Source organism: Sprattus sprattus, assembly GCF_963457725.1.
Source record: "Sprattus sprattus genome assembly, chromosome: 12".
Classification (NCBI taxonomy): domain Eukaryota; kingdom Metazoa; phylum Chordata; class Actinopteri; order Clupeiformes; family Clupeidae; genus Sprattus; species Sprattus sprattus.
Genome location: NC_137910.1, coordinates 26903419 through 26928312, shown reverse-complemented (window position 1 = coordinate 26928312; position 24894 = coordinate 26903419). Strand labels below are relative to the sequence as shown.

General features: G+C 39.2%; 2 protein-coding genes across 3 annotated transcripts; both read right to left on the bottom strand.

The window, feature by feature from the left end:
- Positions 1-63: 63 nt before the first annotated feature.
- Positions 64-14898, bottom strand: alox5a (arachidonate 5-lipoxygenase a; the record flags this gene model as incomplete). Its single annotated transcript, XM_080848716.1, has 14 exons — positions 64-332; positions 579-749; positions 1623-1723; positions 1933-2054; positions 2341-2519; positions 2713-2799; positions 3079-3282; positions 3514-3660; positions 3753-3925; positions 4299-4405; positions 11935-12057; positions 14129-14210; positions 14309-14507; positions 14749-14898. The coding sequence occupies 14 exons, from the start codon at positions 14896-14898 to the stop codon at positions 153-155; spliced, it is 2025 nt and encodes a 674-aa protein (XP_080704842.1). The 3' UTR covers positions 64-152.
- An 884-nt stretch (positions 14899-15782) lies between these two features.
- On the bottom strand, positions 15783-24359 carry slc25a16 (solute carrier family 25 member 16). 2 transcript variants are annotated; one of them, XM_080848490.1, is made up of 10 exons: positions 24334-24359; positions 23406-23546; positions 22756-22848; positions 20413-20546; positions 20111-20174; positions 19836-19957; positions 19665-19731; positions 19311-19473; positions 18384-18452; positions 15783-17720 (listed from the first exon to the last, which is right to left on the bottom strand). In XM_080848490.1, exons 2-10 carry the CDS (start codon positions 23500-23502, stop codon positions 17564-17566), a joined length of 966 nt encoding a protein of 321 aa, XP_080704616.1. In that variant the 5' UTR covers positions 23503-23546; positions 24334-24359; the 3' UTR covers positions 15783-17563. The 2 variants fall into 2 exon arrangements, with proteins under 2 accessions (XP_080704616.1, XP_080704615.1); XM_080848489.1 differs by lacking the exon at positions 24334-24359 and adding an exon at positions 24009-24202.
- Between the last annotated feature and the right edge of the window lie 535 nt (positions 24360-24894).

The window sequence follows — 24894 nt, the reverse complement described above, 5'->3', positions numbered from 1 at the left end:
AATTGCAACAAGCTGTGATTGCAATAGTCTGCGCTTGACAGTGTCACTCTGTGTAGGCCAGGCCACCAATAAAATGAACACAAAACAAAAAGCGAAAGCAGAAAGCAAATAAAGTACAACAGATCACAGAGACTGAAGTAATCAGACCATGTTCAAACTGCTACACTGTTTGGAATCCTGTCTGGAGACAGATAGTAGTATGGCAGCTTCTTCCCCTCATTCCTGGCCTTCACAACCCGGGAATATTCTGCGAGTTTCCTGCGGAAGTTCTCCATAGCCGTCTTCACTGGCTTCTCAGTGAAGTGCTCATCGGGGTACATGCCTAAAAACAGCTGGTGGAAAAGGGATTTGTTTTCCTGATCACTTTCAAGGTTCAGGGCCAATAAAGTAAGACAGGTTTTAAAAGCAATTGCTGGTATACCTTCTTATCTTATTGTGAACATGGGAAACATTTGAAAATGTGTCTTTCATACCAAAATGTGAAGCTGCTCCTAAACTGCAATAATAATGTGATTATGAAGGAAATGTTTCCTAAAATTCCTCTGCAGTCTGCATTGCTTTTCCTGTTTGACTGTTACCTCATTATCCTGGAACTGGCTGAGGGCCCACACAGCCCCAAGATGCCAACAGGAGCGTCCGCGGTCAGGCAGACTCTCCATGATGTACTTCACATTTGCCTCGCCCTTCTTCGTAGGGGTGGGTTTCCGCATGGTCGATGGAGAATTTGGAATCCAGGAGCACCAGTCATACTGCCACATTATAAAAAATTACAAATTCTCAATAGCAAACCATTGAACAAAAATATTGTATTACTTTTGGTTCCAAAAATGATATATTCACTCAAGCGACATATGCATCACTGGTCATAAAGCATTTCTATTGTCAAGTAATTAACAGAGCACACCTTATGCAGTGCATGAATGAAACCCCATGTAGTTTCTGCACAAAAAGTACAGCTGGTGGATGATGATTTGGAATAGCAAGAAGAACAAATAGACAAACAAAACTACTTCAAAGCAAATCTGTGAACAGTAGCGAGGGTTATAGTCACTTGGAAAGAACTTGTTGTAATTGCATATTTATTAATCAAGAATAATGCTACTCTTACTTGTACTGATGGTTGTTCGTGCTCAACTGTATATGGTTTCCTTAAGACATAATCATTCATTCTTAGCTCAGTAGAAAGCAGAAGTGTGAAAAAGCAACATCGATTGTTGCGGATATGTTGCATGTGCTCATTGTGCGGATATGTTGCATGTGCTCAGTGCGGATATGTTTCATGTGCTCATTGTGTGGATATGTTTCATTATGTTTCATGTGCTCATTGCGTGGATATGTTTCATTATGTTTCATGTGCTCATTGTGTGGATATGTTTCATTATGTTTCATGTGCTCATTGTGTGGATATGTTTCATTATGTTTCATGTGCTCATTGTGTGGATATGTTTCATGTGCTCATTGTGTGGATATGTTTCATTATGTTTCATGTGCTCATTTTGTGGATATGTTTCATTATGTTTCATGTGCTCATTGTGTAGATATGTTTCATTATGTTTCATGTGATTATTGTGCGGATACATTTCATGTGCTCATGGCAATTGCTACAGTGTTTGTTACTGTACCTGGCCAAAGTTCACAGCAGCATGCTGTGCAGAAGCAGTGAAGATCACAACAGTCAGATACTCTGTCAGTTGCTCCCTGGTCGTCAAGAATTTTGGAAACTCTACAGTGAAGCAAAGGCTGAGAGGTAAGTAACATCACTGACTATGTGATACATCAGTTACGACAAATGTTGCAAACAGAAGGAGGTTTTGAGATGAGCAGGAAGTCAATTTCTTCCACAGCAGAGGAAACCACTTCAGTGACTTCCCTATAATTGATGTAATCTGCAGATAAGTGAACTAAATAGACATCAACTAAATCTTAACCTACCACATTGGTCGAAGTCTTGCATTCCAAAGCTGCAGACATCTTTCACAAATGCTTGAATTTCCTCATCCTCCTGGAGAGTCTTATCACTGTCGTAGTAAATCGCCACCACATCTGCTGCAAAACTATGATATATTCAGGAGTTAGTTTCTCTACTCACTAATTGTGGCTAACAATTGCACCAAAAGACGCCAGCTATTATGTTAGCAAGCTTTTATCAGTGCAAACTGGGCTGTAGGTGATGTTTGCAAGGTTTTTGCATGCTAATTACAAATATGAATTAGTTGATATTAATATATAAAAGCAACATTATGGAATTTTAACAAATATATAAATACATTAATGCAACAGTATGGAATTTTAGTTTAAAACTGGTGAGCTAACTACAGTGCTATAGTCCAACACATCTACCTTTTGACCATCTCCCAGACCTTGATGCCATCATCCCTGTAGAAGTAGTAGGGGATCTCCTCCTGGCTCTCCATCCCCCTAGCTTTGATGGACTCTGGGAAAAGGAGCGTTTTGTATGTGAAGGTTTTCATGGCCCTCTGGATCAGTTCAACATGCCCCCCTCCTCCTGTCCCATTGGCCTGTCAAGACACACATGCAAACATTAAAATATTATACATGCACTACACCAAGAGTTCTATGAAGCACAATTCACAGCTTTTATTTTTCACAGATGAGAAAAGTGTCTGAATACCTAGATGGGGAGCCTGGCATACTTAAACTAAATTATTGGTAAACTACTTGTACTGTAGAGCAAATGTCTGAGACGCACACCTTATCAAAGAGCCCACATTCACAGATCAGCTGCTCCCGTGCCTTGGTGTTGATGGCGATTGTGAAGCGGATGTGTGGATAGAGCAACTAGAGGCAAGTGAAATTACACAACAGTACAATTTTAACGATAAACACGTCTGTTGTGAAATTCATATCAGATTAACTGTTAAACACTGCACATACACGTACCAGATAAGCGTCATTTTCATATATACTGCTGTAAAGATTTACACAACTCATGGTGTGTGTATGTTGACTTTCATGGTTATTATTAACCATTATGGTTATTATATTATTCATTATATTATTCATTATATGATACATGTTACTATTTCATACATAGACAGAATTGATGGAGATAGGCACCTTGTAAATTGGGTGGACAGCAGGAAGTTGGCGGAACATGGCAATTCCGAAGACCTCAGAGATCAGGTGAGTGCGCAAAAGATGAGTGACCGTTTGGTGGATATGGAAATCAGATGAGCGCACCCATACCTTCGCGAGCAACCAGTCACTTTCAGCATCACTCGGGAGAAATATGGGATTGTCCTCACCTGGGGCCTGATGCAGCTGCCAGGAGGAAACATCTAATTCGCTTATGTTCTTTCTTGTTCTTTCAATGCCATGTTTTTAAATAAAATCTTAATAAAGCATATTTCAAAACATGCTACTGACAACTACAATTTTAATCTATGACTCATTTAATCAACAAAAGTCAAAGGTGACTGTTTTATATGCCTAGCAACATCTCATCAACTAACTGTAATGATTATAGTTAAAACTATAATTTAATAGAAATACCTGAATGGCCAATGGCATTATCTTGTTCCGTTGGTTTCTGTACAATAAACAGATTGGAGCAGCCAGATACTGCATAGTGCAAGGGTCTGTACTGTTTGCCTTCACACCATCCATTACCTCATAGTCTGCAAGGAAAATGTTTCCGGCCTGCAAAAAGTAAAAAATGTTATCCGTTTTGCCCTCTCTAAATTTTCAATCTTTTAATATATGGGGAGAGGACAGGCCTTCTGTGGTCTTACCTTGACCTCCTCCTCAAGAGTAATTTCTCGCTCCAAGTAGTCCTTCACCATGTCATGAGACACTGGGAACTTGTCGGGTATTTTGTGGCATTTCTGGATGACGACAGGGTTGCATCCATTAAGATACTGGTATCCAAACATGAAGTCTTCTTTCCAGTGTTGCATAACATATTCTGGTTGAAAAAAGAGTCATGGTTGAAGCATTTGCATAATTTCCTGTTCCTGTCCATGTGAATTTGAAAGCACAGATGGTAGGTCAAAACCTTGGGTCACTTGAGGTGGAGTTGAGGTTCTATGACCTGGACAATGTATACTGTCTATATACACTATACTATACTATACTAGACTATACTATACTTGTCAATCTACATGCACTGCAACGTCAAAAGTAAAAGGAAATACAGATATACATAATCTGTTTGTATCCTGGTAGAGCCAAAAATAATGGTATTCTAATTCATCAATGTCACAGTACAAAGTAATAAATCTACAATGTTATAAATAGTTATCATTCACTCTCTCACTCACGTCATATTTTGTATCTACCTGAAATGGTGTTCTTGATCCTCATATATATCTGTTCAAAGTCAGCCAGGTCATTCCAAGAAGACTGGAACATATGCATGAACTGGTTCACAGCCAGGTTTTCGATTCTGTATGAACATAAGGTATTTGAAATACATTAAGACTGGTATGTTCACAGTGCAATCAGCTCCTAAAGGGAAATAAAAGGGATGCTGTTTCAGTGAATAATACCCTAATTGTAGACAGTTCTTGCCTGGAATGTGCTTTATGCATGTTTTCATTCAATACTACAAACATTCACATCATGTTGTATGTTTCCTATATTTTCAAGTACTAATTTACTGTTGATTTCATTTTGTTGAAGCCAACTTTAGTTCATCTACTTGTTTGTCTATCTGGCATCTCTATATCTGCCTATCTGTTTGTCTGAAATGAATCGAGCAATGTAGCTACAATGCTGTGGCCTATCATGGTTGGTGGTATTACAGTTTTTCTCCATTGCTTTGGGTAATCACGAAACAGAAATGACATTCTCAAAAATAGCCTATAGTTCAGCACAACTACATAGATCACCTTCAAAAGGTCATATCTCACCCAAAACAGTTTACCCAAGCTTCAAAACCAAATAATTTTCTCATATAAATAGTCATTGCCCCAAAAATGAAAGGTTCCTTCTCGATTGCTGTGGCTCATCTCTCAAAAAAAAGCACATTCTCAGGGCTTTAAATACATTAGCCAAAATGACCTAGATGGTTTAGCAAAACACTAAGGCACACCTGCAAAAGGTAAATATCTCCCAAAACAGACAACTCATCAGTCAGAACGAATTCCTTTTGTCATACAAATAGTCAGTGCCCCCAAAATGGAATGTCCCTTTGACCCTGTTTAAACTCTGCAGGTCAAAACGTTTAGATGTTTTGTCAGTATGGCAGTGGACCATAGAAATCTCCCTCAAGTGCACATTTCAATCTTGGCTCAGTCCTTAGACACTGAATGTTTACTGCAGTAGATGTTTTCTTTCCAGAATACTTTGTGTATCAAACCGAAAAAATAATAATTCAAGCGTAGCCTACAAGGTAGCACTCATACTGCCATGGAAATTGTTACAGTTATTGCCGTACATCGTGGTTACAGTAACAGAAAATGTGTACAGCACAATATACTGTCATACAATAAGCGCTTCAAAACTAAAATGATGTATAGCCTACACTAACAACACAACCTGGAGCTTCTGGGTATTGTATGGGCCAAGACTGGGAATGTGGGTGACTACACCATTCTCGAAAATGGCATCACACATGGTGATGTTGCCCCCGCGCTGGCCTGGGACATCCACTGTTGTTGCTCCTCTCCTTCTTCTTCTTCTTCCTCTTCCTCGAACAGGCAGTTGCCCTTGGTTGTTTCCCTGGCCAAGTGCTTCCATGTTCAAAAATTGTACTGAACTTGGTCAAGCTCGAGATATTTGATGGAAGCATTTATACTCCTGGATAGGACCTGTCAGCTAACTAAACGTACTTTGTGATTGGTGATCGGATGTGTGAATTTCCCCCTTGATAAGTAAAGTCCTAGTTGCACCTGAAAATTCCTGTAAGCTGATGATCCAAGAGATCCATATTACAGTATATAGCTTGAGGTTTTTCATGGTATTATGTGCCTGAAAGATTTTGACAGTGGAGGGAACTATTTTGCAGGTGATGATGTACACAAGGAAATTATGCCAACATGTTTTGCAGAGAACAGCGACTTGACTGAGAAACAACAGTCAGTTTAGACCAGCAAGATATATTCAATTGGTAATTGGGCTAACGGAAGGCAATTGAACCTAACCATTTTCAAAGATGTACTACATCATTTGAAATTTGTGCAAACTGTAGGCAATTGTATTAGCCTGGATACCAGCCTGAACTCCGCCCACAAAATTTTTGTTCTGGGAGATTCAGTCTGGAATCGAGTTAGTTGGGAGAGATTTAACGTTTCAAAAAGGTTGAAACGCAATCTAAACCAATCAAATTGTAAGGGCGGGCTTTATACGTTGATGGACAGATATAGATAGAATATACCGGAATATACATCGAACAAAGATGGCGCCGTCTCGGGAGCTTAGTGGGACATATTTTATATGATTTAAGCTATCTACACGACTTTTTTATGTCTACATTGACTCGGTTAGTTGTGTATACGCAAAACGAGTGTTGCCGAGGATTTTAGGTCCTAACTAAAGCACTCTAGACCATTATTGATCGGTTATGCTAACGCGTTGGCCAAAATAATTGTTGAAACTAATGGTAGCTTCTAGCATTGAGTGCTAATTAAGTAACGTGAGCAGGCAGCAGATATTGACAGCGCATTCATTTTGAAAGAGGAACAGAGAAACGCGATCAAGGCATTTGTCGATTGAAAAGATGTTTTTGCCGTCCTTCCTACGGGAGCAGGTAAAAGTTTAATCTGTCAGATGGTAATACTACGTTGCGCTGATTGGTTCTAGGTATCCAATTCAGCGAAGAGGAATTTTCTTTCCTGGTTCGTTGAAACACGCCCCATAATCACAGCCCAATTGTCCGATCTCAGACTCATATTCTGACTAGAATTATGAGTATGACATCGTCAGGCTACAATTGTATTGTCATTTACAAGGATGTGCAAATACAATTGCAATGTGATTAAAGGAATGAGAAATTCCAATCTGTTGTGAACAAGTGCCCAGTGGTTTGGAGGTTTGCACGTATTGTTTCGAGAATGTAATTTCTGTTTCGCGAAATTACCCAAAGCAATGGAGAAAAACTGTAAAATATGGAGGTCTATTCCACTATACTACGGCATCCAAAACAAAAGGATATATAAAGCCATATTCAGCAGTATCACCTACACATAGCATGAAGGGAGTGCGATGTACAGTATATTGAATTTCACTCCAAGACTTCCACTGAATTTCAGAATGGCAGAGAAACAGAACTTGTTTTGGGGAAGTGAGATCTAGGGATGTACTCGAATTTGAATACGTTATTCAGGAAAGCACAAATGATTCATTGTAAACAGATAATTTCTTCTCCCCGAAATTCGCATTATTTATTATTATGTGAACGTAAATTAGACTGTATGTTTTTAACAGAAACCTGGCTAAACATAAATGGGTCTGCAGCTCTTATTGAAGCGTCCCCTCCCAATTATAGCTTTTTTCAGTCCTTTAGAAATGGTAAAAAAGGGGGCGGGACAGCCACCATAGCCACGGATGCCCTGTGCTGCAGGAGCATCTCCTTCGATGAGTTTGCCTCATTTGAATATCATGCCATAGTTCTTAAGTGCCAGCCTACTGTTCTGTCAGTAACTGTGTATAGGCCACCCAAGCAATGTCCCACTTTTCTAACAGACTTTTCAGAACTACTCTCCATTATCCACACAAACTACGATAAGATTATTATCACTGGCGATTTTAACATACATATTGATAATGGGAACGACTCAAAGGCCCGGGATTTTATGAATCTCTTAAATTCCATGGACTTTACCCAACACATCACTGAACCCACTCACAACCGTGGCCACACCCTTGATCTAGTTATTACAAAGGGTCTTACGACTGTTATATCCTCTATCTGTGACCTTGCTCTTTCTGACCACTTTTGTATTTTCTTTACAGCACTGGTACCTAAAGTTAAAAATAGTGCCGAAAGTTTTATTACGAAACGCTATCTTAACTCTGCAGCAGCTGAGAATTTCAAAATAATGATAACTAGACAAGACATAACTAATACAAAAACACCAGAGGCGGGGCCATCATGTGTTAATGATCTAGTAACTACTCTAAATACAAAATTAAGGACAGCACTTGACTCTGTCGCACCATTGAAACAAAAAAAGGTTTTAGCCAAACAAAAAGCTCCATGGAGAAATGAGGAAATTATTAAACTTAAGAGATCCTGCAGAAGGTCTGAGCGTACATGGAGAAAGACCAAGCTACAGGTCAACCTTGATATTTTTAAGGATCAACTCTCAGTTTTTAATAAAGCAATAAGAAATGCTAGGAAGGATCATTTCTCTAAGTTGATATCTATAAACTCTAACAATTCCAGAGTCCTCTTTTCAACAATAGATAGCCTTATAAACCCTGCACCCAAAGTAGATGATAGTCTTTTTTCCACCTCCAAATGTGAGGAATTTGCAGCATTTTTCAGAGATAAGATAACAAACATTAGAAATAATATTGCTCAAGAAATTCCAAATGTTTTGTTTTCCGATCCCCCTCCACCATGCTGTACCAGTATTAGCTTTTTTGCACTGACTGATATAGAAACGCTGAACAAAGTAGTGTCACAAATGAAGCCGTCTACATGCCCTCTTGATCCCATTCCCACCAAATTTTTTAAGACCATCTCTGACTCTGTATCTAAGGACATTCTAGCCATTATTAACTGTTCCTTGCTTCCAGGTGTTTTCCCATCAGAACTTAAAACCGCCTTGGTGAGACCACTGTTGAAAAAAAGCAGTTTAGACTCTTCTGTTCTAAACAACTATAGACCAATCTCCAACCTTCCTTTTCTTAGCAAAATCCTAGAAAAAATTGTCTTTAAACAGTTAAATATTTTCCTAGATGCTAATTGTGTCTTTGACACTTTTCAATCTGGTTTTCGATCCAATCATAGCACAGAAACGGCATTAGTCAAGGTTGTAAATGATCTCAGGATTAATGCTGACTCCAAAAAGCTATCTGTCCTGGCCCTTCTGGATCTTAGTGCAACCTTTGATACTGTTGATCATGATATCCTTATTGACAGACTTGAAAAGTGGGTTGGCCTCGCTGGTCCAGTCCTAAACTGGTTTAGGACCTATCTAACAGGCAGGGAATACTTTGTTGCCCTCGGAAACCACAGCTCCAAAAACATTTCTATGACCTGTGGGGTCCCTCAAGGATCCATTTTAGGCCCCTTACTTTTCAGTCTTTACATGCTACCCCTTGGTAGTGTAATAAGGAGGCACAACATCGACTATCATAGTTACGCGGATGACACCCAGCTCTATATTTCTGTAACACCCAACAACTACAGCTCTATTGATTGCTTGGTAAATTGCATTTCTGATATAAATGTATGGATGTCACAAAACTTTCTCCAGCTCAACCAGGATAAAACAGAGGTATTAGTCATTGGTGAAAGAAATGAAAGAGATAAACTATCTGCACATTTAAAAACAGTAGCACTTAACACCAAGCACCAAGCCAAAAACCTAGGTGTCATCTCAATTTTGAAACCCACATCAAAAATATAATTAAAACATCTTTTTATCACTTAAGAAACATTGCTAAGGTGCAACAGTTTCTCGCTCAGGCTGACACCGAAAGACTGATTCACGCGTTTATCACAAGCAGGCTAGACTACTGTAACTCTCTTTTGTCTGGTCTACCAAAAAAAGCCATTAGTCAACTACAAATAATACAGAATGCAGCAGCGCGAGTCCTCACTAAAACAAGAAGGAGAGCGCACATCACACCAGTATTAAAATCCCTGCACTGGTTACCTGTTAGTTCTAGAATAGATTTCAAGATTCTCCTACTAGTCTATAAATCACTCCATAGTCAAGCACCTGAATATATAACAGACATGCTCTCAAGGTACTCACCCAGTAGAACCCTGAGGTCCTCCGGCACTGATCTCCTAATAGTACCAAAAGCTAGGACTAAGAGACATGGGAGAGCAGCTTTTAGCTTCTATGCCCCCAGCCTTTGGAATACTCTGCCAGAATACCTAAGAATGGCTGAAACGGTTGATACATTTAAACATACACTCAAGACATACCTCTTTGATCTGGCTTATCACTCACTGTAAAAATGTATTAATTTAACATATTTTGAAACATTTATTTATTTACGAATCCGTGTCTCTTTACAAGTGTTTGTAACCCCCAATTAAGTACCGCTACATCAAATGTGTTTCCTGTTTGCCGAGTGGATGCATGTACGGCCCCGGCAAACAGAACACAACAGAAATGTGGTGCCCTGTTGTCACGTGATGCTCTGTTGTCATGTGATGCCCTGTTGACATGCGTTATGTGATGCCCTGTTGCTATGTGATGCCCTGTTGCTATGTGATGCCCTGTTATCATGTAAAATGTATCTATTTTACATTTATGGACGTTTACTTATTTATCTATCTATGTCTCTTTACAAGTATTTGTAACCCTCCCCCCCCCTTTATTTCCCTTCTTTCCTACTGTGAGGCGCATTGTGTTACCTTTGTGTATGAAATGCGCCGTACAAATAAAGTTTGATTTGATTTGATTTGATTTGATTTGATTATTATGTATTCAGCTCCATGACAAGTCCATCAACCTATGTTCCTTCAAATTAATTCATATCATTGTGAATGGCCACAAGATAAAAATATCCACGTGCACAAGCAACAGGCTCAGAGCCACATGTTACATGGAATTGACACCAATTTGTCTTTAGATCTACAAAAAAAACAGCATTTAAGAACAACGGTTGAGAACAGACAAGAGCTTAAATCAATGTATACTTGTTATTTAGTGTGTGAGAGAGTTTTTCTTTTGTGTGCGAGAGAGTTGTTAGAGAGAGCACGCTCCTTGCATCATCACACACGATGGCAGCAGCTGGTGGTTTGTGTGTGAACCTGGCAGCATACAATTCAGTTAAACGATAATAATCATTATCAATAATCATTACGCTGTAATCTGTGAGAAACGTTTAAAACACTAGCTAACCTGGTTCTGCGTCTGGAGTTAAGGCAATTGTACAATACTCTGGCAATGATGAAAGCTATAGGCTTTTTCTCTCATATTAGTAGGGTAGCCAATGTTTCACACAACGCCACTGATAAAAAACACAGCTTGTATATTCTAATAGAATATCACTGTCAATTGAAAAAGAGAGAGATGAAAAGAACAGTATGAGGATGTGGAAACACATTTCATAATGAATTGAATGCCTACATTATTTTGATGCTTTAAAGGCACAACAATTGCATTGCCAATAAATATTGGGTAAGAAAATGCATTTGCCTGATGCAACGTGACCTACAATATAAACCACATCCACTTCCTCTCTTCTCCCCAAATATCGATATAGAGACAGATCATTGTGTTGGTTGAAAAATACTAAGCAAAGCAATCCCTACTAACTGTACAGCCCTTTCTGTGAAATGTGTACATAAATAATACAAATAAAGAGGTTTTCATCAGAAATACCTACATGAGCAAAATATTCACAAAATATATTATCACTATGAAGGCCATTCGGTTCAGCATTATTTGTGCTCTGTTAGCTGTTGGTTATTTCCATAGACGGATTAGGTGATAGCAATGCAAATTGATAGAAACAAATAAGCAGTTCATCTTCATCATCATCAAAATTAACTTCTCTATTTCTGTATCAACCACATAGCCAGCCATTACATCTGCTGATTATGTCTGACACAAAAACGCTGACATGCTTCTTTCAGACCAGAGACTGAACTAATGACTAATTTAAATGACTCTGCTGCTGAAAGTAGTACACAGGAAGCTTTGCGGGATGCAAATTCAGGTATTCTGCAAAATGATTCCCTTGTCTCTCTAGTAACTGTGATGTAGTCTTACAAGCTGTCCAAGTTATATGCAAGTAATGGACAAAAAACCCTTCATGATGGTTGTATCAAAATCCACTTACGCTTTACTGTAGTTCAAAACGAAATCCACACCCTTCTCACTGTCAAACTGGATGTCGCGGGGGAGATCTCTGTGGGCCTTGGCATCTATGCTCATTGGAAAGCCTGGGTGCCACTCTTTCCATCTTTGAAAATTAATTTAAAACAAATAAACATACTGTAGAAGCCTCATCCTGAACATAACATACAGCCGCGGAAAAAATTAAGAGACCACTTTAAAAAAAATATCAGTTTTTCTTTTTTTTACTATTTATTGGTATGTGTTTGAGCAAAATTAACACTTTAGTTTCATTCTATAAACTTTTGACAATATTTCTACTGAATTTCAAATACAAATACTGTCATTTAGAGCATTATTTGCAGAAAAATGACAATTGGTCAAAATAACAAAAAAGATGAGGTGTTTCCAGATATTGATTTCTGATCTCTTCCTTAAGTTAAAGCATTAGTATTGTGTAGTTTAAGAATGCATATGAACTTGCTTTCTTTGCATTATAGATCTGAAAACATTCAATTTATTTTGCTATTTTGACCAATTGTCATTTTTCTGCAAATAAATGCTCTAAATGACAATATTTTTATTTGAAATTTAGTAGAAATTTTGTCAGTAATTTATAGAATAAAACTAAAATGTTAACTTTACTTTAACTCATACTAATAAATAGTAAAACCAGAGAAACTGATTAATTTTTTCCGCGGCTGTCAAGCTATTGTCACATTAAATGCAATTAATTGCACGACCATATAGCAATGTATTTGAGTTGAATTCATCCTACACTCTGAAAGAAAAATAAGTATTTATGCCTCTTACAACATGTCCTCTGGAATGGGTTTCCAACCACCCCTCTCTAGTCTACCTCGCCTACAATTTACTGCTATCACACATGTAGTCAATGCTTCATGCTCAGTGCGGGAAACTTTCCTACCACTTTCAAACAAGCTTGGGTTACTACGTTGCTTATGGTTACACTTGACCCATCTGATGTGAAGAGTTGCAGACACCTTTCTCCATTCTTCCCTTTTAGTTAAATATTCTTGAAAAGGTTGTCTTCAAGCAGGTTTCTAATTTCTTGTCTCAGAATAATTTGCTAGATGCTAAGCAGTCTGGTTTTAAGAGATGGTCATTCTACTGAAACAGCTCTTTTATCTGTGACTGAAGCATTGAGAGTAGGAGAAGCCTCTGCTCAGTCATGTGTTCAAAATGTTACTAGTCTTGTCAGCAGCCTTTGATACAGTGACTCATGACATCCTCCTCTCTTCGTTGTCCGAACTAGGAATTCAGGGAAAGGACACAATTGGTTTGGATTGCACCTCTGTGGACGTTAATTCAGTGTTTCTTGGCAGGGAAAAGTATCAAAATCATTTCACCTCTCCACTGGTGTACCTCAGGGATCAGTACTAGGACCCCTCTTATTTCCTCCTATTTACACCACTCTTATGTTAACGGTGTCAAGAAGCGCCGTTGACTTCTCTGGGCTCGAGGCAATTCAGTATTTCAGGTATTTTTGGAAGAAATGGACGCCGTGTGCTCCGGACTCAAAAAGAAAAGGACCATCCAGACTGTTACCAGCAAGTCCAAAGGTCAGGATCCCTCATGGTATGTGGTTGTGTCAGTGCCCTTGGCAAAGGTAACTTACACTTCTGTGATGACCCCATTAATGCCGAAAAGTACATAGAGATTTTGGAGTAATCCAAAACTTTTCTGATTTGAGGTTGTAAATCTAATGACCTCACTTGCTGATAGGACAGTCACTGGATTGTTTGTGGTACCTCTGTGGTGGAATGACCTTTCTACTGCTCTCTGTTCCAGTGAAAGCCTTGGCAAATTTCAAAAGTGTTAAACGTATGTTTTTTAAACAACATCTAATTTGTTATTTTGTTTGATGCATACTTCATAAATATATATGTTATTTATTATCATCATTTTATCATCATTACTATTCACTGATTCTTTAAATTTAAATTTGAATTTTAAATTGGTACTTGTTTGTGTGTAATTTAAGTTGCTTTGGAAAAAAGTGTCTGATTAATACCTTCCATAACCATACTTTATTCTCTTTTCATGTCAAATATGTGAATTAAGAATAATGTACATTGTGCCAGGATCTTATCACCTGTTCTGTGAGTCAGTATACATTCCTTTGAGCCTAATTTGCTGTAAAACTTTTACAGCCCGAATCAATAGAATTCACCAACCTGAAAAGCTTCTGTCTTGTTTCTAGTTCTTTACGTCGGTGCTGCTTTGCTATTGGGGTCTTCTCAACCTGTGGCAAACGAGCTGTACAGAGACACACACACTCACTGACCGTTGTATATGTAGACTGTCAGCTAGGTTACATGGAGCCAATTTAGGGGTAGTCGTTGGAATATGCATACCCTTTCCATCCCTGAGGACAACTTCTTTGTCATCAACCAGCCATCGAAAGCATGGAAACTCAAGATAATCTCCTGATGGGTTCTTCACTGTGATATATCTGCAATACCAATCATCTTGGAACCAATATTTTTTCTTCTCGATTTTCACCAGTTCAATGTCGCCAAGGTCTTCTCCAACACTTATATCATAGGAGTCAATCTAAAATTGGGTATCAATTTCAGAAGAAAGAAATGACCAGCATAAGGATTAATAGGTTTACAATAGGTTTAAAGAGTCACACTAGAGCAATGTGCAAGGGAGCGGGCAGACTCTTCCTCTTTTTAGTAGTTCTTCCCCTTCTTTAAAATAAAAGCCCTCGAGATACTGCAGGTCCTTTTTGGGTACACTACAAGAGAACCTAGCAGGCGTTAATTTCGCCTCAGAGTGGGTTAGTACTTACCGCTCCCCTTTCAAAGTCATTGTAGAGAGGTTTATCCAGCAGGGTCCTGGCACTGCTTCTCTCAGTTCCAACCAGGGTGATATAAATGTAGTCATCGGTCCCTGCAAACCACTGGCTACCTGTAGCCACCGTGACAGTGTAACTGGGCATCTTTGTGAGAAAGACAAACTATTCAAGCTCAGCTTTCTGTAGGTTCAGCACAGCTAGACTTCCAGTCATGAGGGCTTTCTTCATCAGACTGAGCACAGACCACACTCACCTCATACAAATGAAATTAGTTCCAAGTCTGAAGCCCCTCCCATGTATTTTTCAACACCCACCATCAACAATATTCTACTTTACTTTGCAACATGTTGCGCCCTGTTTCTAACGTACTTCCTACATACCATCAGTACTCTATCAGTAACCCACATGAATAACAAATACTTGGTTATCCAATATTGACTCTCAGCAGGGTTTGTTTTGGGGGGAAAAGTAGCAACTTTTATGTCCCAATTTGTGTGTCCAAATGAAATAGATCATTCACTTTCAGTAGTGCCCTAGGCATGACACAAGACAACACAACTGAAAATCATGAAAGATAAAGCATTCAAGATCCAGGCCATGCACAGGCATCCTTTCATTACAGTGGATACAATCCTCTTGCGATGGAAGGGTACACACACAAGCATGCCACAGTATGACCACTGTGTATGTATTTACCAGTCAAATCAGTCACACCATATAACAACATCTAGCAAACAGTGAGGAAAATAAATGCAAATGAGACTGGATGCGTTTTTCCTAGTCCTGGGAACTGAAGTGAATTACTACAGGTCTGGACAAGAACAACATTAAAAAGAATTCAAAACATCAGCCATCCAAAACTGTGTACTAGCAAAGAAATCTAATGTATCTGAGATAGCACCTAGTGAAAGCCAAACGTCACCAGAATATGTGTTGTGGTAAAATCTTGCATAGCTCATACTGTTCTTCAATCCATGTTTAAAGACACTTATGATGTCAAATCCATAACATCTTTAATTGAGCAGAAGCACAACATAAGCAATAGCAGTTGAGGACTGCAAATACAGAAGGCAAACGCAGTAGTTGATTCAGCTCTACATAAAGTTTCTCTCTATACCTCACAGTCTTCACCAAACTCAGCATTATCAAAAAGAACTTACCGTTTCATACAGTTTATTCCTTATACAAATTATTGTCCAGATTGACAGAGCAGCTATGTATTTTAAATATTTTACAAAATAAACAGAAAATCTTAAATGGCATTCAACACATATTTGATGCAAACTTTCAAAATTACAAATGTCTGTTTCCATGGCTTATGCTAAAAATGATGTGATGTGTATAGCAAAACATTTGACACTAGAAACATTACTGCAAGAGTGAATGTCTGACAACAATATGAACACACACACACACAATATGTAATCCTTGTATATAAAGGCGCAAGTTTCGGCGCATGACACATGAAAGTGTAAACTTTCCCTTTAATTCCTTTGGTGGAGCAACACACTCTACTCATATACCTACAGTGCTTGACACTAGCACAGAATTCCCACATATCAAATGTGTGCGTTATTGTTAGGAAGGCTGGGGGATTGAAAATTGCATGTAAACAAAAGAGATCAAGCCCCATACTGCCATCATGTGGACAGAAATAAAAGTACACTTAAATAAATATGAGGCGAGACAAAAAGTTTACAGAGTGCAGATTGCCCAAAAAATAAAGATAGAGATCACAGTATGGTTGCCCACAGCATGCACTCATTCATAAAGATGAAAAACAGCCTTGAGATCATGAACTGACAGTATATGATTACGGTGTCTAAACCTGACACAACACACAAAATAGCTCATTCATAATCATTATACCAAATTCTAATCTGAATGAAATTCCTAATTGAATGAAACAGAACTACATTTTAAAACAAAAAACATGGACAATATATATCAGAGGACTGAAAAGCAAAAGAAAACAATAACCCATGAAGAACAAAAGCTCATTACATGTATGGTATGACTGCATAACTGAGCGAGAAAAAAAAGTAGAATGGAGAAATGTGAAGTAATTTGTTCCTTTTGTAGAATTCTGATGGGCATAGTGCAAATAAACACAGTAGCGCACACAAAACAAAGGCATTGGACCCAAAACCTGTACGACAGCAACAAAGCTCAACATGTCTCATCTTCAATTTGCAGAAAAAAATCAATCTCAATCTGCTACAATGAAAGTTGTTTGTGGGTATCTTATTTGCAGTCGCATCTGAAACTGTCATTCACAATGACACTAACAGGTAACACTTGAATTAAATTAAAATGAAATATGAATCCAATAAAACAAAATACACAGATCAAAGAGAGGAACAGTGACCACCCTTTAAAACTGAAACGCTGTTAGTTAGAAGTAGACGTGATTCTCATTATGAAACCACAAATAACACTCTCTCTATTAATGTAGTGTTATAAATGAAATTATATAATCCTTGGTGAGGGTGTCATTTGTTGCTGTTTGGTGTTGAGGAGATGGGGGGTGGGCTCAAGTAGGAGAAGCCAGTTTTTTATGGTGATTACTAGTTCTTCCATCACTAGCTAAATGCATTCAGATAAGAACATTCCAGACGATCGATGATCAATGATGTTTTGTTGTTGTTTTGATTCCCCTCTTGACAGGGTAATTCCCAATCAGATTGTGGATGTGTAGTGACAGGTTTAGCCAGACCCCCCCCCATCCGCCTCAGCAGAGCTTGCAGTCTGTGTTGGAAGGGGACAGGCCAAAGGCTGCTGCGTGCCTTCGGGGGAACTACTCCAGACTCTAGTTCAGGTGCAGCACCTGCTTCATAAACTCATAGGTGGTGAAGGCCACAGCTTGGGACGGGATACAGCGGATGTAGTTGAGGGACAGGCCGCGGTACAGTCCATCCTTAATCCCGTACTGACCGTACACATGCTTCAAGGTATTTGTAAGAGAACTGTTTGACAAGAACAAAAAAAAAACAGTTGGGTTTGTGCTGATGGCAGAAAACTTTACATCCATTGTTTATCATCTCAGAGTGACACACTGAGGACAGTTACTGCAAAGCAGGAGAACATACTACGCTGTCATATGGGAAGAAGTGAATTTGCATTCCTGTTGTTGTTCTATTTCTGCCCTGAACTGACCATACGCCTCTTTTATGGTTTTGAGGTTATGCAGGTGCAGAGGGTATGCAGTTGTCCTTGCCTTAACCCTGAATTAGGAAGCTTGCATAGAATGTGTAATATGCCTCTTACCACTGGCCAACACCAGACATAATAAATTCCACTGCTATATTAAGGTGCAACATTTAAAGGAGCAGTAATTCATTTTTGCTTTGTTTAGTATTTCTCATAGAATTGTAAACATGACTTGAAATGTAAACAAAAGGCATAAAATGCACAGTATTTCACATTTTTGATAAAATTATTAATCAAATTATTGTTGCAAGTCTATTGGTCCTTTCCAGACTAGACGACCTTTCCACACCTTTAACAAGGCACAAAAATAACCAGTGCAAAATCCCTTTGTATTTCAAAAATAAGAACCAAAAAGAAGTAAGGAGAACCATTGGACACTCTGGTTATTCAGCTGTGAGAACATGAGGACTGATACTTACGAACACTTATCAGAATCTGGAAGGACCGATCCGAGCTGCATCCTCCTGCGAGCCACATCCAGAGGATACCTAACAGACAAAGACGGATGCATACACAGAACTGTCACTGTTGTCAAATAAAGTCACATTGCCATCCACCAAAAAAGTATGAGGATACAATTTACTGTGCATAGACAACCCTTCTATCAAATCTCTTCCAGAGCTTGCTATATAGATGGAGGTCCACCTGCTACATGTCGGCACCTTGCTCCTCTACATACCTCCAAACCAGCCCTATTTTCCCAGCACAGCACCCATGTAGCCAGCCAAGATTCCCAAACCAAGAGCGTGAAAGACAGCCACAGCAATAATGAGTGTTCAAAGACGCTTAATCTGCTGCAGACTGCAGGCTCTGTGGCTGTAACCTATCATGCTTTTTGGTGCTGTTACCCTGCACCATTACTGAAGACTGCTGCTTGTTTGACACCTTTCTCACAGCAAAACAAATAAGGCCAGAAATGTCTCAAGCCAGGACAGCACTGGACAACGGCTCAAACTTTCACCACTTGTTTTATCATTTGAAGAAGTGGTTCATGTGATTTCACAAGAGAAAACCAATAGCTACTGTACTGTTTTCCTGTGGAAAAATGCTGGCTGTTGTTACTTTGAAAAGAGAAGAAAGCTAGCTATATCACCCACAATGCATCACGGATAGTCCTATAACATTCCAAGCAATGCAAAACCTTTGATTTACCTTGATAAATATGCTTATAGCACCTTCAGAGCTTTTTTATTTGCCATGCAACATCCCATGACTACTTCAAAAAACCCTTGGGAAGGGAATATAATTGCTCAAATGTGTCTATTTCATTCAATTTCCTTTTATTACTTTTTTCTTTGTTCCCATGACAACATTTGGTTGATGTATGTGAATAGGAGCTCACTCACGATATGGTTTGGGCGATGGCGCCAGCGATGCCCCCACACAACAGGTTAACCTGTGGCTTCAGCACCAGCACGTCCGGGTTGTCTGATGACGGCCGGCCCAAGAGCTCTGGGGCATGGGCGAGGCCCAGACTCTTGAGTGTTCCAAAGGTGAAGAAGGAGAACCCTTTATGTATCCGTGAAAGAAAGGGTGTGAGGGAGGGGGGAAAACCCATGAGAATGAAAACAACAATAATAAAAAGCCCCATGAGAATTAAAACACAATAATAATAATTAGTACCCCTATGAGAATGAAAACACAATAATAATAAAAAGCCCCATGAGAATGAAAACACAATAATAATAAAAAGCCTGTACCTGCATAAGGAGCCATGCCAATAAGGGTGGGCGTCAGACCCCGATAGAAGCCAGAGAAGCCACCCTCCTTAAGATGGAAACAGCACATGTTAACAGAACTATTATTGTCTTAACAAAGAATACCAATGGGCATGGCGATGACGTAGAGCGATAGTACACATCATATGATACCTTCAGATATATTGTCTGAAAAGCATTGACAATCCCTGTATAGCGGTGGTGTCCAGTCACTTGAAAGGCAAGGCGCGCTCGAACTACATCCAGTGGGTAAGTGAAAATAACGGCCGTCATACCTAGACATTAAAAAAATATATATATCAGATCACAAGGCAAAATAATTCACTTGTATTTCCTAAATATCAAGCACAATACAGAGGGCTTAAAACCTCAAAGCCCATGATCAAACATTTGCCAATACATTTGGCCACAAAGAGACGCGACTATACCTGCCATTGACCCAGCCAGGAGTCGATGGATGTGACCAGATATCCCTAACCGTTTGTTAAGAAACTGCAAGAAAAAATGGATCACAGTGTAAATACATACTGCCACATATCACATCTCTCCCTGTGCAATATACTAGCACTGAAATAACATTTGCTTGCATCAATGTAAACAGCTGCAAACCGGGATAATCCATTTTAATCTAATGCTGACACTGATTTAGATGAGCAAGTGAGTTACACTGAACTGAATGTAACTTCTCTTTCTGTTATCATGCATGGAAAATGGACAACAGAACATTCACCTTTTTGTAGTTGTCAAAGGCCATGAACTGAATGGCTCCATAGGGGAATATCCTAACCATCATGGCACCATTTCCTTTATACAGGCCAAGGAAACCCTCCTTTTTTGGCACAGCCTTGAGGGTGGCAAACACACCTGCCAAACAAGCAGGTCAGCAGTTAAAGACAAAATCACTTGTAGTATAGGTCTTCACTACATACCTCTTCCGTTCATAATCATATTTGTCATTCAGCCTTAGAAACACAGACATACAGACAGAGAACTTCACTTGGCACTGGACTGGAATTAGTTCTACTTACCTCTGTAAACAGCAGTGACTCCTTATTTTTTGTATATGTACATACATGCAGATGTGTGAAAAGTTAAAGGAAAAACCAACATAAAGTGTCTTAGTAAGGTGTTGGGCCCATCACGAGCCGCCAGAACAGCTTCAATGCGCCTTGGAACTCTACTGGAGGGATGGAACACCTTACTTCCAAAAGATATTCCCTAGGTGGGGGTTTTGATGATGGTGATGGAGAGCGCTGTCTAACACATTGGTCCAAAATGTCCCATAGGTGTTCAATTGGGATGAGATCTGGTGAGTGCCATAGCATATGATTCACATAATTTTCATACTCATCAAATCATTTCGCGACCCTTTGTGCCCTAGGATGGGGTCATTGTCATCCTGGAAGAGACCGCACCCATCAGGATAGACAGGGTTCATCATAGGATAAAGGTGACAGAACAACTTTGTATTGATTTGCAGTGACTTCAACCACTTAGGGGTCGACCTGAACCAAACCATGCCAGCAAAATGCCCCCCACAGCATCACAGGGCCACTGGATCCCCACACTGTAGGGCTGAAGCATTCAGGCCTGTACTGTTCTCTTGGTGTATGCCACGACTCCACTTTTGAAGGCGAGGAGTCTATTAATATTATGATTTCTATTCCACAGTATTATACCTCACAATAAGACTGATCATTAGATTTATAAAGTTTATGGTGTTGTGTATGGTATCATTGTAATCCTAGACCATCAAAACATAGGGGTAGACATTACCACATTTCATTTATTGTGTTTGGCTGAAGAGATATGACGCAGACAGATTTCGGTTATGGGGGAAGGCAAAATGGCAACCTTGAATGAAACAAAGCATTCAATGATGTTGTCTATGGTATCATTGTAATCCTTGACCATCAAAACATAGGGGTTGACAACATCTTGTTTGTGCTGTGATGTTTTTTTCAGGAGATATATCATTTGATAATGGCGGAAAATAAAATGGCCGCCGCGGCCCGACATGAGCGTTTTTTGCGTTGGCTAGCGTTCTTTATTTAAAGAGCAGTACCCATAGAGTAATTGTGCCAATTTTGACGCTTGTATCCACATTTGAACGATTCATCATTAAAAAGTGCTGTTATCTGCCCCACTAACGCATGCACTCGCCCACTTATCAAGAATATGATGAAGGATGAATCATCTGACCAAATCACTTCCACATCACAGTAGACCAGTGCATTCATCTTTGTAATGAGAGGTTTATGCACTGCAACCCTACTATGAAATCCCTCTATGTAATTGTATACAGACTGTTCCTGCTGGCAGTCTGATCATGTCCTGCATTGGGCGCTTTTCCACTGCAGGAACACAGGGACACTTCCTAGGTGGCGCGATCATTTACAGGACCGGCCCCCTCAAACTTTCCGTTTCCACTGCAGCGCAGGAACTACAGACCTACAAGTGACCTACTTCGATTGATCTGTCACATCCGAGCATGAGCAAATAATGACATATTTCCCCAACGGCAGCACCAACATTAGACTGTTAAACCTACGTTCAACCTTAGATTCCCTAATTAACAACAGAATTTCCTTAAGGTCGATATTCTGCTATACAGCTGCTAACACTCAATTAAAAAGCTTAGCTTTGCCATGAATATACATCACTTTGATTATTTAAAGCCTATATTTCAGCTAACAGCTTGCTTGTGTTCATTCAGTGGCTGTGACCGTGACCTTAACAACAACACTGCAAGCGTCACCCAGCAGTTTCAGCGCCGCACAGAAGTACATTTCCCAGAATAGGTACTTACTTTGCCTTAATTGTACCATGCAGTGCGCCTGTGTGGAAGCATGTTTCTCTGCTCATTTATTTAGGTTTTTCCTTTAATTTGTCACCCCTGTATATCTAAGAGCATGTATATGGTCATGTACGTATAAGCAAAACGAGAGACAGATAGGTAGACAGATCTGATGGCAAATGGAATGTCTCATTTCCTTTCGCACCATGCACTATGTTGGAGAAGCCATCTTTGTTTCATCAGGAACACAAACTACTTGCAAGGTGGCTGACTTACCAAGGTTTTTGTAATGAGGGCTATGGGCTTGTAATAAAATCTTCACTCTGTCCAGAGGAGCAATAGTTGACTTGGCACAGCATCCTGCCACACCTAAAATGACATAATGGAAAAAACAAGACTTATCTTAACTAGAAAGGCAATAAAAGAAGCCCTCTGCCAAGGCCAATATGTCCTATTTCACAATTTTAAGAAAGTGGGGAAAAAATAAATCCTGCATTCGCCCCTTGATTCAGATCTGCTTTAAAATGGAATGGGTTCTTCCTTGGCCTATGCTTTATCCCTCCACTAAGTTTCATGAAAATCAGCCTGATATTATTTTAGCATTCCTGCTGACAAACAAAACAACAGACATACAAACCACACCAAAAAATGACCTCTTATGTGATGGAAGGTAGTAACATCCAGATAATAAAATGAACTATACTATGGACCAAAAAATACCACACGAACCTTTAAGACAGTGATGATGTATATGCAATTATCCAGTTAGCAGTTAACTACTATGAATGGTTACATTTTTTATTCAAGGTGTGTAGTGTAGGCCAAAAATAATGTTATTCTACATAAACGTTAGTGGACGTACAACCTACAACTTGTGATTGTTGCATATGACCACTATATGTATGTAAGACGGCAAAAAACATTACCTCCAGCTACGAAAGAGCGCACCCAATAATAGTCCCTCTGCGTGGGTGTTGGGATCTGGGGGCGCCCAGGTGAGGAGACCGATGCCTCCGTTGCCATTATTCTAGTTGTCAAGACTCACACATTTCCGTGTAGTTCTTTGCCTGTACGTGGTAACATCGACCAGATTATGACAACAGTACTACGGTGTCCATTTCACAAAAAAACACTTTAATCAAGACAGTTATGATTACATTGTTAGCTGACTGGCTATGTGAATAGTTGTGTTGATCAGTTGAATGTCATGACACAAATGAATGAAGTAATCAGCTTAACTAGCATGCATTAAATTGACACTGTACAAAACGTCTCTCTTGCTTGTATCAACTTGAAAGCTCAGAGATTTTGTGAGAACCATGCAATTTCCTCTCAAATTACGTTTGCATGGTTAACCTTTTCTGATAGCAAGCGATTCAAAACTTGCTGAATGCTCAGGACGTTGTGCTAAAATATAACCATTAGACTAGCGATGAGCTCTGCATTTTTTTCACGTTCAATCTCAACTATATCCAAGTAACACAATATTACTGCCTAACATTACTTTCTTCAGATTTTACATATCTTACCAGGAGCAAGGTCAACTGTCAACAGTACGTTGCACAACCAGAGATTTCCTTATTGGTCTATTACACAGACTCCCTAGCTCGCTAGCGGCTCCTGTCTGTTACTGTGATTATGTAGTTAGCTGGCTGGCTAGCTAAGCTAACTCAGTTCATGGTCCATTGACTTCCTGACTCTGTATATAGTCAACAGAAAACTAGCAAAGATCTATCACCTTCATGAAACACACAAAATATGCTTTTACATGGCATAGAGGAACCGTTTCATATGTTGGCAACGTTATTTACTAAAACGCAGGACCTAGCCTCCCGACAACAAATCGATACATACTATTTTGGCACGTGTCTGCTGTGCCCTTCAGTCGTCAGCACCTACTCGACAGCTATTTGTCGCATATATATTACGTAGGGTAAATAGGCTGAAGTTTAACTTCCCTTAATATAATTGAAGAGGGGCTATATAATGTGAAAGATACCCGGCGTATACATAAATTAAAACGAAAGAAGCACGTCTAACTTCTTCATTTAATAATTGTTTGGTTAAATAGGACACCATATTCAATGTTTTCTCCACTCACAATGAGTCAAAATTGAATGTAGTAGTAGCTTAGTAGTAGTCTAGTAATAGCAGCAGCAGTAATAATAATACTAATAATAACAATAATTATTATAATAATAACAACAATCATAAAAAATAACAATAATAATGCTAAGTAGTAGTAGTAGTCGTCATATTTTAGTTGTTGTGGACATAACTCATGACATTAACATGATAGAAATAGAAGTCGCGGTGATAGTGGTTTAAGCCTTACATAGCTTCTATGTCAGAATATTTATGTATTTTATATTTTGTGCAATATCAAGAGAGGTTGCGCCTACGCTCAAAAATCCG

What these genes read in the sequence shown, in the direction of transcription:
- slc25a16 (XM_080848490.1), bottom strand. Translation starts at nt 23,502, where the DNA reads ATGGCAACGGAGGCATCGGTCTCCTCACCTGGGCGCCCCCAGATCCCA. An exon ending in GCGCTCTTTCGTAGCTGGAG is followed by an intron (nt 22,849 to 23,405) that starts GTAATGTTTTTT and finishes ATGTCATTTTAG; the next exon opens with GTGTGGCAGGATGCTGTGCC. An exon ending in TGGCATGGCTCCTTATGCAG is followed by an intron (nt 19,474 to 19,664) that starts GTACAGGCTTTT and finishes GGATACATAAAG; the next exon opens with GGTTCTCCTTCTTCACCTTT.